Source organism: Salmo salar, chromosome ssa11, assembly GCF_905237065.1.
Source record: "Salmo salar chromosome ssa11, Ssal_v3.1, whole genome shotgun sequence".
Taxonomy (NCBI): Eukaryota; Metazoa; Chordata; class Actinopteri; order Salmoniformes; family Salmonidae; genus Salmo; species Salmo salar.
This window is the reverse complement of record NC_059452.1, coordinates 8,364,713-8,379,917: the sequence shown is the minus strand read 5'-3', so window position 1 is coordinate 8,379,917 and position 15,205 is coordinate 8,364,713. Positions and strand designations below refer to the sequence as shown.

Sequence of the window (15,205 nt, the reverse complement as noted above, 5' to 3'; positions counted from 1 at the left end):
TTGTTATGCTGGAATACCCATCCATGACCCATTTTCAATGCCCTGGCTGAGGGAAGGAGGTTCTCACCCAAGATTTGACGCTACATGGCCCCGTCCATTGTCCCTTTGATGCGGTGAAGTTGTCCTGTCCCCTTAGCAGAAAAACACCCCCAAAGCATAATGTTTCCACCTCCATGTTTGACGGTGGAGATGGTGTTCTTGGGGTCATAGGCAGCATTCCTCCTCCTCCAAACACGGCGAGTTTAGTTGATGCCAAAGAACTCCATTTTGGTCTTATCTGACCACAACACTTTCACCAGTTGTCCTCTGAGTCATTCAGATGTTCATTGGCTAACTTCAGACGGGCATGTATATGTATTCTTGAGCAGGGGGACCTTGCGGGCGCTGCAGGATTTCAGTCCTTCACGGCGTAGTGTGTTAACAATTGTTTTCTTGGTGACTATGGTCCCAGCTGCCTTGAGATCATTGACAAGATCCTCCCGTGTAGTTCTGGGCGGATTTCTCACTGTTCTCATGATCATTGCAACTCCACGAGGTGAGATCTTGCATGGAGCCCCAGGCTGAGGGATATTGACAGTTCTTTTGTGTTTCTTCCATTTGCGAATAATCGCACCAACTATTGTCACCTTCTCACCAAGCAGCTTGGCGATGGTCTTGTAGCCCATTCCAGCCTTGTGTAGGTCTACAATCTTGTCCCTGACATCCTTGGAGAGCTCTTTGGTCTTGGCCATGGTGGAGAGTTTGGAATCTGATTGATTGATTGCTTCTGTGGACAGGTGTCTTTTTTACAGGTAACAAGCTGCGGTTAGGAGCACTCCCAATCTCAGCTCGTTACCTGTATAAAAGACACCTGGGAGTCAGAAATCTTTCTGATTGAGAGGGGGTGAAATACTTATTTCCCTCATTAAAATGCTAATCAATTTATAAAATGTTTGACATGCGTTTTTCTGGATTTTTTGGTTGTTATTCTGTCTCTCACTGTTCAAATAAACCTACCATTAAAATTATAGACTGATCCTTTCTTTGTCGGTGGGCAAACGTACAAAAGCAGCAGGGGATCAAATACCTTTTTCCCCCACTGTATATCCGATGGATTTACCCTCAGGTATATCGAGAGTGAAATATTTACTTCAGTTTCTTTTTACTCTTTCCTTTCGCTCTGTCACTCACTCCCCCCTTCTATCTCTCCACTTTATTCTCGCTCCCTCCCTCTCTCAGGAGGATCTGTTACCAGGAAGTATCTCAGTGTTTTGGGGTGCTATCCAGCCGCGTGGAGATGCAGGACGCCAGCGGGACCACGGCAGCAGTGCGCCCCAGCGCTAGCACTCAGGTAGCTGCACACCATCTGGTATTTCAGTGTACCACTGCCAAGATCTCCTGTTCTGGGCCTGTAGTCATAAATAATCTCAGAGTTGGAGTGCTGATCAAGGATTAAGACCTTTTGAATATGGGACATGAGCCTTGTTTCCCGTATTCAACAGTGTTTTCATGATGCATCGTGACTTAAGTGCAATTGCGTGTTTTGTAGAAGAACAGTCCGGAAATATCTGTTAACTTCGCTCTATATGAACTGAAGCATCAGAGTTACTGTATTTTATTTAGACGTTTTAGTGCAATTATGTTTTTGGGGGGGGGGAATGCCTTGAATGGTAGTGGTGCACATCGCTTGGCTGACAATGTGTCCAGATGATTTAGTTTAGTCTAGGTTTATTGCACAAAAAATAAGAAAAGAGAAGAAAAAAAAACATTATTTACAAGAACTTGTAGGTGAGGAAGAACCTACTCCCTTTTTCCCATTGCCTTGTGGGTGTGCATAGTCTGGGTTTTCATATTTTCCCACTTTCTCTACCTTTCATATCTCCTCTCTTCTCTACCTATCCCCAGGCTCTGTCTAGCAGTGTGAGCTCCAGTAAGCTGTTCCCCAGCAGCACCTCCCCACATGAGACCTCCTTCGGGGAGGAGGTGGAGGTGCACAGCCTCCTGGTGGTCGACCAACACACCTTCGAAGGTAAGTTCCCCCCTTAAAAACGTCTTGATTAAAGAGAACATTTGAAGTGAGTTAATGTGATCTGTTACTGGTAGTTATGCTGGTGATGGATAAGCTGGTGATTGTACTCTTGAGGAGCACACAAAATTCTCGCCTTTTTGTGGCGATTTGTCCTCAATAGCGTGATTTTCACGTGTGTTCGTCCTCCCAGTGCTCCACGCCCACCAGTTCCTCCAGAGTGAGTACGCCCTTAGCATGGTGTCCTGCCGTCTGGGCAGGGACCTCTCGGTCTACTTTATCGTTGGCACGGCAATGGTCTACCCAGAGGAGGCGGAGCCCAAGCAAGGCCGCATCATCGTCTTCCACTACACTGATGGTGAGGGCTAACCTTTTTCTTTCTTCCATTCTCATTGTTCTCGCTCTCTCGTTCCCATCATTCTTCTGTTATTCTCTCACCCCCTCATGTTTTTTTTGCTCGCGCTCTCACACGTTCTTCTACAGTCTTTCTTCCCCTCGTCTTTTCTTCACTCGTTCTCTCACCTTTTCCTCACTCGTTCCATGCCTCTTCCTCCCCTTGACAGTGCCTGATAGCACCTTCCTATCGCTAATCATCTCAGTCATGAAGACGAATCACTCCGAGTGAACAGATGCTGTGAAATACTGTGTCAGAGAGCCTGAAAACCAAACTGATGTGCTGCTTTTCACCATTTGTTTAAAAGAATTGCCTGGAATCCAAACCATTTATGCTCAGTTTCACCGTTCTTTCACAGTGAAACAAATGGTTGAACAAAACATATCAGTTTGGATTTCAGGCTACTGTGACACCAGCCCTGACCCGGACTGTTATTTCTCCTTCTTCTGTGCAGGTAAGCTGCAGACGGTTGCAGAGAAGGAGGTGAAGGGAGCCGTCTACTCCATGATGGAGTTCAATGGCAAACTGCTGGCCAGCATCAACAGCACAGTGAGCATTTCACTTTTGATGGTTTGAAAGTAGATGTTTTTAAGGCCAGCTCCTATTTTACAGGCTGCGGTTGTAGATACTCACATGGAGGTGAAATGTTTACGTCCACTTAAATTAAAACTTTCACGGTGTCTCTCATTGCCATTGATGCATCACTAAGTGAATATTTGATTTAAGTGAAAGTTAGGATTCGCCCCATGGTACTTGGCATAAAAAAAAACTCCGAAAAGGGTGTTAGGGATAATATAAGTCCATCCAGTAGTATTCATTCCAATGGAACGTTGGAATCTAAAGGAATGTTGAAGGGGGTATTTCTTGTAATTGTATGATATACATGTCTCCTACAAAAACAACCGTGGTGCTTTCGAGTCCTCGTTACTCCGAAACTGCACTGCAGCGTCCACACTCTACTCCTCGACAATTGTGCATGTCAATATCAACGCATCATCAATGTGCGCCCGCCCCAGGTGCGTCTGTACGAGTGGACCGCTGAGAAGGAGCTGAGGACAGAGTGTAACCACTACAACAACATCATGGCTCTCTACCTAAAGACCAAAGGAGACTTCATCCTGGTGGGAGACCTGATGAGGTCTGTGCTGCTGCTGGCCTATAAACCCATGGAGGGCAACTTTGAGGAGGTAAGGAATGATCCTAAGAGAGAATTGGAACAGGCTTTATAAGGTCTAAATGACGATTTGTTTTGATTTTGCTCATATACAGGTTTTTTCCCCTTGGAATACAGCATTCTCCAAAATATAGATTTGAATGCTTTTATTTTGTCGCCCTCATTTCTCATGGGCTTTATTAGGATTCAACACCAAACACTTGCGATGAATAAGAACTTGAGTGATGAGTTGGAACCGTTGTTTATCAATAATTGCACCTCTTGGATGAATAAAGTTTATTGAATGGAATTGAATTGAGGCACTGGTGATACGCCTGCTTTTTCACCTGTCACTCTTCTCAGATCGCCCGTGACTTCAATCCCAACTGGATGAGTGCTGTGGAGATCCTGGACGATGACAACTTCCTGGGGGCGGAGAATGCCTTCAACCTCTTTGTGTGTCAAAAAGACAGGTGAGGTGGAGTCTTGACCTCTTTCTGGAATCCTCTCGCCTCAGAAGGAAGAGACCTCTAATACGGTTTAGGAGGGAAATAAGTAGCATGTGTAGTATCGCAAAAAGACTAATTGAGATGGAGCCCGGCCTAGACATGTCCTCACACTCTCACCGCCCATCATCCATAAGCCGTCATGTTAATCATCCATGATCACTGAATTCCATTGACCTTTATCTTTGTCGTCAAATTTGCATTCTGTTTGTCACCATCTTATTTCTTACTACCTCTTCCCTCACGCGCTCGTTATTTTTCTTACTCATTGCCGCTCATCTACATCTGTTGCCATTGCTTTTCCCCATTTCAATTTTTCTGCCTGCCTCTGTATCGTTCGCTTTCTCTCTTTCTCTCATCACTTTCTCTCAATTATAATAATTCACTGCTACTTTATTGGTATGAAAGAAATGGGTACACATTGCCAAAGCAGAAATGTATAAATAAATGGGTCTCACACACACACACACACACACACACACACAGCTTCGTTTTAGAATGAAATGAATGGGTACACATTGCCAACGCATGAAATAATTAGGACCAAAATAGAAGTTGCGCTCTCTCTCCCTTTGGCAGCGCGGCCACGACAGACGAGGAGCGACAACATCTGCAGGAGGTGGGAGTGTTCCACCTGGGGGAGTTTGTCAATGTCTTCTCCCATGGGTCACTGGTGCTGCAGAACCTGGGCGAGAGCTCCACCCCCACGCAGGGCTCCGTGCTCTTCGGCACCGTCAACGGCATGATCGGTAATGCCCCCCGGATGAAACCGGGAGGGCCTAACCTGAATTTGTACAATAAGAAACACTTGGTTTTTTTTTCCATTGCAAAACATTTAGCTGTGGTTTGTTAGTTTGCCGTAATGAATACACCCCAGGGTCGTAGAGCATGCATTAGCACGAAACATTTTGAGACCGCAAGAGAGACATCTGTGTTCTTATTGGACATGTTTCTGTAGCAGCGCTTGGGTTTCAAAATGTTGTTTTCCTGGTGCCTACTGAACCAGTACTGATGCCCATTTCAAGGTCCCCAATTCCCTCTGGTCTTTTTTTTTTTTTAGGCTATGTACTGTTATAGTGAAGTGGTCCGCTCTACAGATTTTCCTCAACTACGTCAGCACCCATCTTAAGGATGAGAGGTGGGAAGCAGTGTAGAGGGGACGCATCTGCTAGTCATTTCCAAGTGACTTCCAAAATCAAAGTCAAATCTACTTTCTCAATTTCTTTCATAGCTGTGATATTAAAGAAAGAGGAATGATGAGTGGAGTGTTCACTGAAGTTCTGCAATGACTATTCCCCCGCAAAAAGCTGCACAACACGTTTGTGTTTGTGGACGACAACATGTTCAGTAGGCACAAATTGGAGAGAGAAAAAATGTCACTTTCCCTCAGTCAGACAACCCAGACTCAAATTCCCTCTCATCTTCCATCTTTTCTCCTTCACTAGGTATGAGTGGCGAGCACCACGAGCGTACGGATCTGCACACATCTATTTCGGTTCTCCTTTTATTTTGTCCCATAAATGACAAGCCACCTGTCTTATCTCTCTAGGTCTTGTGACCTCTCTGTCCGAGGGCTGGTACAGCCTGCTGCTGGACCTGCAGAACCGACTCAACAAGGTCATCAAGAGCGTGGGCAAGATCGAGCACAGCTTATATCCTTTCCTTCTGGTGTGTGTGTGGACCCTGCCCCTGTGTATCACATTGAAAGTGCCTTTTCAGAACCGGTGAGCAGTACTGTCATGGTTGGCAGAACTTGGTACCACCAACCTTGACGTGCGCTGTCATTATGGTAATGGTTGTCATAACATGCCTAGCCCGTGAATGAATGAATGAATGAATGAATGAATGAATGAATGAATGAATGAATGAATGAATGAATGACAAGGCCCCGTGTTTACTGTGTCATGCGTGAATGAAGCGGCGGCCTGAAGTTGACAAGTAGCCGTGTGTATGTGATACGGGGAAGTAACAATAGGGTTGACGGCCTTGGAATTTTGGATAACGGTAATTGGCCAGCCAATCACTGTAATAACCAAATCGAATAGCCACTCCTTCGCTCCTGACTGCATGTGCTGCCATAAAAATAGAACGGGCGTCCAAATTCAAGTCAATGATAGTATAATGGGTGGACTGGTGGCCATTGTGAGGCGCAAAGCAGGAAGTGTAGCCATCAATATGTGCTGTGATTTGTTGATTTTAAACTCAGCTGACATTACAAAAATGACATTTTATTCCATGAGCCACATCAGTTAACATCATTTGAATCAACATTCTACATTACCATGGAAATGATTGCATCACAATACCAGTGAGTGGCGCAGCGGTCAAAAGCACTGCATCGCAGTGCTGAGGTGCCAATACAGCCGGGGGTTCGATCCCGTGACCGGGAGCCCCATAGGACAGTGCGCAATTGACTCAGCTGTCCAGGGTAGGGGAAGGTTTTGCCGGAGGGCCTTCCTTGGCTCATCGCGCTCTAGTGACTCCTTGTGGCAGGGCCGGGCACCTGCAAGCCGACTTCAGTCGTCAGTCAAACGGTGTTCCTCCGAAACATCGGTGCAGCTGACCTCAGGTCAGTGTGATAAGTAGTGGTGCGGCCAGGCAGGTCATGTTTTGGAAGATGCATGACTCAACCTTCGCCTCTCCCGAGCTCATTTGGGAGTTGCAGCGATGAGCCAAAGGCTGTAATTCGGAGTGAAAATGGAGTAAAAAAAAAAATGCTTTGGCCATACCACCCTGAACACACCTGATCTCAGTAGCTAAGCAGGGTCAGGCCTGGTTTGAACTTGGATGGGAGACCAACTGGGAATACCAGGTGCTCTAAGCTCAAAAAGAAAATGAAAAAAATACCAGGCAGCCATTGCATGTACCCATCATTTTACCAGTCAAATTGCAAGGGTTAGAGCTTCCAAGCCTGTTATTTTGACTTCTGTTCACTATTTCTGTGCTGCTGCTGTTGCAGGGAGGGGCTGTTGCCTAGGCAACCAAAGACTTGTTTACTACAACACTTGCTTGTTTCAGCAAGGAGCAACAAAGTTCCATCATGTTTGGTGTCCATGTTACCACAGAAACGGACTCAACCGCACAAATTCCCGGCTGTCCCGTCTTCAGTCAGCTGTTCGTTCTTATGACTGTTGTTTTATTTTCAAGACAGTCTTCATCCATAACCGTCAGTTTCACGGTAATTTCACACGTTTGAGAGAATCTTATAGTGGTCTAAAATCACTTACACTGTACTTTCCTTTGAAAAAGGTGCCAGTTCACATTTTAGGGGCTGCTACTCATTTAAATTATTCCGTACAGGTGCTCATATTTTAGAGTGAACATTCTATGAGTACTCAAACCCCCAAAAATGCAGGTTATGGTACTCAAAAGGACAGAGTTCCTAGTAAGAGGAGTGGCTTTGCTGTAGGGGTGTGTGTGTGTGTGTTATTTGTCTTCCTTGACTCTGGCACCTGGAGGTCCTTCCATACGGAGCGTAAGACTGAGCAGGCCACGGGCTTCATCGACGGGGACCTCATCGAGAGCTTCCTGGACCTGGGCCGCGCCAAGATGCAGGAGGTGGTCAGCACGCTACAGGTTCGGACACGCATACACACTTTCCCACAGACACACACACACACTCGTTCACACTCTCTCTCTCACACACACAAACGAGCTCGCTCGCTCACACTTCTTGGACTGCAGTGACGCTTGATAAAGGTATCACTTAGATGCATGTGTCCCATAGCCGTGCGGGTTAATGCAAACTACTGGGACAGTGAGCTGACATAACACCCTCTTCTGCATTTCAGATTGATGACGGCAGCGGCATGAAGCGCGAGGCCACCGTGGACGAGGTCATAAAGATTGTGGAGGAGCTGACAAGGATCCACTAGCCCCTCCCACTCAGACTCCGGCCATTACGGAGGGGAGTGGGGTGGAGGGAACCGGGAGGAGGGGGGGCTAGGGCTCTGTAAATACTTATAAATAAATAAAAAGGTGTTTGCATGACCGTCCTCCGGACTTCAAATTAATTGACAATGTTTTTTTTAAATCCGATCCCACATCAATACTTCACAAATGCCTGGATAAACAAAATGGCCTGTCGACCATAACGATGACAAGCAAAGGGACTGGTTAAATCACTGCAGTGCGAGGACGAGGAAAGATGGCTCATGGATTTGACAGGGATCCACAAAAGTAGGATAACGATACCTTCTTCGCTATTTTGTCATTGGCGTTTCTCCATGTTTCTTTTAATAAAGGTTGCTTTAGTACTGTGTACCTCTTGAGTTCAGGTCTCCGATCTTTCCACAGAATGACGATATTCATTTCATTTTCACTTCTGAGCATTAACTTAAGTCGGTTTCAAATCGTGTCCAAAGTCCTACACCACAGTATAATTTCAAAAGCAATTCATAGAAGCGCACATGCCAACCAACAATGACATATCCTATTATCGAATATGCATGCACTCACTATTGTAAATAGCTCTGCGTCACTGCGTGACTTAAACGATGTCACTGAGTGCAGTAATGGTCATTTGTGCTAAATTACCACTACAATGCACTATATGAACTTGTTGTTGTTGCATTGTCTCCTATAGTTGAATTCTTCTCTTAACTCTGTTTTGACTAAGTATGTCACAAGGCATAAGAAAAGGGTGAAAGATTTATTAGCAAAGTCAGAGTAGAAGTAGTTAGTCATGGTGCATATTGTGACAGTGTGCAAGAGACCTCAGGGTTCCAACGGAACCAGAATGAGCTGTGCTCAGTCAATGAGATAAGTACTTAGCTATAATTATTACATGACAGTTATCTACAGAGTTTCTGGGCTACCAGGTGGTAACTCTGGTCAATCCAATGATTAATTAACTGCCAGGGAGAAGGCTGGAATTGAATAGCACTAGCACTGGGCCCGTATTCATATAGCATTTTGGCTAATCAATTTTTGATGTGGTCTAAAAGGAAAAACTGATCCTAAATCAGCACTCCGACGCTTGATTACATACGGTCCCTGATGTAGGCTAGACCCTTGCCGGAATTACATCTAGAAAGATGGTGGTGCCAGACTGCCAGCAACCAACTGATGCCATAGAGCAGAGACGCACTACTGCCAACACGACAGGAAACTGGACCACATGTCCGCTGTGGCTGCACAGAGGTACTTAAGTGTATATGTAGTTATAGGAAACCCCGGAGAGGCATTATCTGCCGATGTCAGCTGTACACCAGAACATCCGTAACATCCTCCGCCAGGACCAAACCAATTTTGTTAAATCAAACAGCATCCCTAATTTATGTTCTCTCTAGGCAGGTTCTCCCTTGTCTGTCGGTGCTTCGTTTTGATGACGAGCATGCTTTACATGTTACATGCGGAGTGGGTGATCCTAGCCTTGTTGCGTCTATCATCCGATGAAAGCAATCGGAACTGATCCATTTTGATGGAGGTTTTGCAGCCCTTTGGCTTTGAAATAATAGCGACTATGAGGTTAAAGTGCATACTGTCATCTTTAATTTGAGGGTATTTTCATCCATATCGGGTGGCAATGGTTAAGAGCGTTGGGTCAGTAACTGAAATGTTCGAATCACCCGAAACGACGTCTGTTGACGTGCCCTTGAGCAAAGTACTTAACCTGAATTGCTCCTATAAATCGCTCTGGAATAACGCATCTGCTAAATGACTAAAACGTAGAAATTACAGAACTTTTTGTACATTTGATGCGGGGTCTTGCTTCCATTCAGCCTCGAGCATTAGTGACGTCGGGCACTGATGTTGGACGATTAGGCCTGGCTCGGAGTCGGCGTTCCAATTCATCTCGAAGGTGTTCGATGCGGTTGAGGTCAGGGCTCTGCAGGCCAGTGAAATTCTTCCACACCGATCTCACAAACCATTCATATAGCGACCTCGCTTCGTGCATAGGGGCATTGTCATGCTGAAACAGGAAAGGGCTTTCCCAAACGTTGAAAGCACAGAATAGTCTAGAATGTCATTGTATGCTATAGTATTAAGATTTCCCTTCCCAGGAACTAAGGGGCCTAGCCCAAACCATTATTCCTCCTCCACCAAACTTTACAGTTGGCACAATCCGGCAGGTAGTGATTTTCTGGCATCCGCCAAAACCAGATTCGTCACTCCAGAGAATGCGTTTCCACTGCTCCAGAGTCCAATGGCGGCGAGCTTTACAAGACTCCAGCCGACGCTTAGCATTGCGCATGGTGATCTTAGGCTTGTGTGCGGCTGCTTGGCCATGGAAACCCATTTCATGAAGCTACCGACGAACAGTTCTTGTGCTGACGTTGCTTCCAGAGGTGTGTGTTGCAGTGTTGCAACTGAGGACAGACAATTTTTACGCACTTCAGCACTCGGTGGTCACACAAGCTCACATAACGGGGCCTACCACCTTGCGGCTGAGCCGTTGTTGCTCCTAGACATTTCCACTTCACAATAACAGCACTTATAGTTGACCGGAGAAGCTCTAGAAGGGCAGACATTTTATGAACTGACTTCATAAAAGGTGGCATCCTATGACGGTGCCACGTTGAAAGTCACTGATCTCTTCAGTAAGGCCATTCTGCTGCTAATGTTTGTCTATGGAGATTGCATGGCTGTGTCAATTTGATACACCTGTCAGCAATGGGTGTGGCTGAAATAGCTGAATCCACTGATTTGAAAGGGGTGTCCACATACTTTTGTATATATAGTGTATATTTTCTGGGTGATTTTAAATATTGACTGGCTTTCATCAAGCTCACTCAATAAAAACCTTCAAACTGGTTCAGGTTATCAGTCAATATAACCAGGAAAGTTACAAACAGCACAGGAATGCAATTCACATGTATTTAGCACATCTTTACTAATGCTGCAGGAATTTGCTTTAAAGCAGTATCCAAATCCATCAGATGTATTGACCACAATCTAGCAACCACAAAGTTCTGTGGTGTGAAATGAGGAGCAACCAGATGCTGCTCTTGACACATTCATGAAATTGCTTATTCCAGTTACTAATAAGCATGCACCCATAAAGAAAATGACTGTAAAAACTGTTAAACCCCCGTGGATTGATGAGGAAAAATTGTATGGTTCAGAGGGATGAGGTAGAAGAAATGGCAAATAAGTTTGGCTGCACAACCGATTGGCAAATGTACTGCAAATTGAGTATCATGTGACTAAACTGAATAAAAAGAAGAAATTATATTATGAAACAAAAATAAATAAAAAAAGACAAAACTCAGCTCCATCATTCATTGAATCAGATGGCTCATCACAAAACCTATATAAAATGATATTGCCAATTACTTTAATGATTTTTGCATTGGCGAGATTAGAAAACAAACGCTAACACTACACATCCAAGTATAACTGATCAAATTATGAAAGACAAGCACTGTCATTTTGAATTACGTAAAGCGAGTGGAAAATGTGAAAATATTGTCTATTAACAATAACAAGCCACTGGGGTCTGACAACTTGGATGGAAAATGACTGAGGATAATAGTGGACGATGTTGCCATTACTATTTGCCAAATCTTCAATCTAAGCCTGCTAGGAAGTGTGTGCCCTCAGGCCTGGAAGGAAGCAAAAGTAATTCCGTCATCCAAGAATAGTAAAGCCCCCTTTACTGGCTCAAATAGCTGACCAATCAGCCTGTTACCAACCCTTAGTAAACTTTTGGAAAAAATGGTGTTTGAACAGATACAGTGCTATTTTACTGTAAAGAAATTGACAACAGACTTTCAGCACGCTTATAGGGAAGGACATTCAACAAGAACGGCACTTCCACAAATGACTGATGATTGGCTGAGAGAAATTGATAATAAAATGATTGTGGGGGCTGTCTTGTTAGACTTCAGTGCAGCTTTTGACATTATTGATCATAGTCTGCTGCTGGAAAAACGTGTGTGTTATGGCTTTACACCACCTGCAATTATTTTGTACATTTTTTTTGGGGGGGGTTGTTGAAATTTGACCACCTTTTTCTCCACAATTTCATGATATCCAATTGCGATCCAATCTTGTCTCATCGCTGCAACTCCCCAACGGGCCCGGGAGAGGCGAAGGTTGCGTCCTCCGAAACATGACCCGCCAAGCTGCGCTGCTTCTTAACACCTGCTCGCTTAACCTGGAAGCCAGCTGCACCAATGTGTCGAAGAAAACACTGTTCAACTGACGACTGAGGTCAGCTTGCAGGTGCCCGGCCTGCCACAAAGAGTCGCTAGAATGCGATGAGCCAAGGAAAGCCACCGGCCAGACCCTCCTCTAACCCAGACGACACTGGGCCAAATGTGCGCCACCCTATGGTACTCCCGGTCATGGCTGGCTGTGACACAGCCTGGGATCAGGCTGTAGTGACGCCTCAACACTGTAATGCAGTGCCTTGTGCCACTCGGGAGGCCTACCCCTGCTATATTATGGATAAAGAGTTACCTGTCTAACAGAACACAGAGGGTGTTCTTTAATGAAAGCCTCCCCAACATAATCCGGGTACAATCAGGAATTCCCCAGAGCAGCTGTCTAGGCCCCTTACTTGTTTCAATCTTTACTAATGACTCAACACTATACAAGTCAGCTACTACAGTGAGTGAAGAGCTGCAGTTAGTTTCAGAATCGGTGGCAAGGAACAAGTTAGTCCTAAATATTTCAAACTAAAGTATTGTTTTTGGGCCAAATTATTCCCTAAACCTCAACTAAATCTTGTAATAAATAATATGGAAATTGAGCAAGTTGAGGTGACTAAACTGCTTGGAGTAACGCTGGATTGTAAACTGTCATGGTCAAAACATGTTGATACAACATGAGCTAAGATGGGGAGAAGTCTGTCCATAATAAAATGTTGCTCTGCATTCTTAACAACATTAACAACAAAGCAGGTTCTACAGGCCCTAGTTTTGTCGCACCTGGACTACTGTTCAGTCATGTGGTCAGGTGCCACAAATTACAATTGGCTCAGAACAGGGCAGCATGGCTGGCCCTGAAATGTACACAGAGCTGACATTAATAATATGCATGTCAATCTCTCATGGCTCAAAGTGGAGGAGAGATTGACTTCATCACTACTTGTTTTTGTAAGAAGTGTTGACATGCTGAATGCACCGAGGTGTCTGTTTAAACTACTAGCACACCGCTCGGACACTCATGCATACCACAATCCCGAAGTCAAGAACATACTACATAGAGCCATGGCTATATGGAACTCTGTTCCACATCAGATAACTGATGCAAGAAGTAGAATCAGATTTTTTTTGGTGAAGAGATGCACACACACAAGAACAGACACACGCATACAATACGCACACACAAGCTAGCACACCCACTCTACACACACGTACATTGTAATATTGTTGTATGGTGGTATTATACATTTTGTATTGTAGATATTTAGTGGCGTAATAATGTTATGTGATGTACTGTTTTTATCTTTTGTTTTATGTGTGATGTAAGTGCCTTAATGTGTTTGGACCCCAGAAAGAGTAGCAGATAATGGGGATCGCTAATAAATACAAATATTCACAGTTCTTGTTTATCCGTAATCATGGTAGCAGAAAATAATCTGAAACACAACCAAAACAAACTGCAAAAGCATCAAACAAGTTTGTAGAGTCACAAGCATGATGTATGTAGTCATTGCGTGCGAGGACTATGAGACAAAATACTAAACGTTTGACTACTTTAATACACATAAGTGAATTTCTCCAAATACTTTGGGTTGCCTAAAATGGGGGAACGACGACTATGTACAAAAAGTGCTGTAATTTCTAAACGGTTCACCCGATATCGATGAAAATTCTATCATTTCAAATGCTTTTGGACCTCACTGTATAATAGGCATATTTTCAGAATTTACCACGCTTGTATCAAGTTTCTTTTTAAACATCCTCAATGACACCCATAATTTTAGAGTTTGATTATGATCTATCGAATCTATTTGATGTAGGGTTTTTTCAGCTTTGTGCACAAGATTTCTGACCCCCCCCCAACATCAAACTATCCATAATGATATAGAGATTTGAGAGATATTATTATGGGAATTCTGGTGCAATCCCAGAAAGGTTGGGGGAAGGCTACTAAAACATTTCTGCAGCATTGAAGGTCCCCAAGAACACAGTGGCCTCCATCATTCTTAAATGGAAGAAGTTTGGAACCAAACTGAGCAATCGGGGGAGAAGAGCCTTGGTCAGGGATGTGAACAAGAACCCGATGGTCACTCTGAAAGAGCTCCAGAGTTCCTCTGTAGAGATGGGAGAACCTTCCAGAAGGACAACCATCTCTGCAGCACTCCACCAAAACAGGCCTTTATGGTAGAGTGGCCAGACAGAAGCCACTCCTCAGTAAAAAGGCACATGTCAGCCCGCTTGGAGTTTGCCAAAAGGCACCTAAAGGCTCTCAGACCTAGAGAAACAAGATTCTCTGGTCTGGTGAAATCAAGATCAAGATGCTGTGGGGATGTTTTTCAGCGGCAAGGACTGGGAGGCTAGTGTCGTGTCTTTGGCTATGCCGGATTAAGTGATATGACATGCTATTCTATAAAATCCTTTCTCTGTAATTAATATTACCTGATTGAGCTAATCATGTAAATGTAATTAACTAGAAAGTCAGGGCACCACGAAAGAGTGTTTATAGAGCTGTTATCTTCCGAATAAACTCTGAAAGACCTAGTAATATTTTACATCAATAGCAGTCAATATTAATCGTCACCTTATTTCAGTCTCATCTGAAAGTTGTAAATTCTTGGTTATCTTCACGAACTCTGGCTAACAAGTTGAATCAGCAATACAAAATTGGGTTTAATTATTTATTTCCTAAATACCTAACTAATCACACAGAATTACATATACACAGAATGCAAATTATGTCATACTGAAAACGTCCCTGGTAGACGGAACCTGTATGATGGCTTGTTACACAAAGAGAGGGGGTTGGGCTTGAATGAAAGAGCGGGAAGACTGAGGAACAAAGGGAGAAGCTAATCTTTTGTAAATACAGAATCTTATGCATTCTAAATTACCGCCCATTTGGAAAAGGAAAATGCAATAAATATTTACTCTGAGCTGCGCTTCGGTTGGTTGGTCGTAGATGCTGGTCGTGTTGCCCAACAGAGATCTTGCTGTCCTCGGAAGAATGTCTCTGGTAGTAAATTGGATACGTTGTAGTATCTTCGTTATGTGTTA

General features: G+C 44.2%; 1 protein-coding gene across 2 annotated transcripts in view; it reads left to right on the top strand.

Moving 5' to 3' along the window:
- LOC106561926 (DNA damage-binding protein 1) overlaps window positions 1-8,321 on the top strand; it is a 31,794-nt gene extending 23,473 nt beyond the window's left edge. For both annotated transcript variants that reach the window (XM_014126329.2, XM_014126330.2), the window contains exons 17-26: window positions 1,219-1,330; window positions 1,885-2,008; window positions 2,199-2,363; window positions 2,854-2,948; window positions 3,416-3,586; window positions 3,916-4,025; window positions 4,638-4,807; window positions 5,608-5,710; window positions 7,511-7,634; window positions 7,850-8,321. In XM_014126329.2, the coding sequence (XP_013981804.1) occupies window positions 1,219-1,330; window positions 1,885-2,008; window positions 2,199-2,363; window positions 2,854-2,948; window positions 3,416-3,586; window positions 3,916-4,025; window positions 4,638-4,807; window positions 5,608-5,710; window positions 7,511-7,634; window positions 7,850-7,933 (1,258 nt within the window). In that variant the 3' untranslated portion in view covers window positions 7,934-8,321. The remainder of the gene's footprint in view (window positions 1-1,218; window positions 1,331-1,884; window positions 2,009-2,198; window positions 2,364-2,853; window positions 2,949-3,415; window positions 3,587-3,915; window positions 4,026-4,637; window positions 4,808-5,607; window positions 5,711-7,510; window positions 7,635-7,849) is intronic.
- Window positions 8,322-15,205: the final 6,884 nt, after the last annotated feature.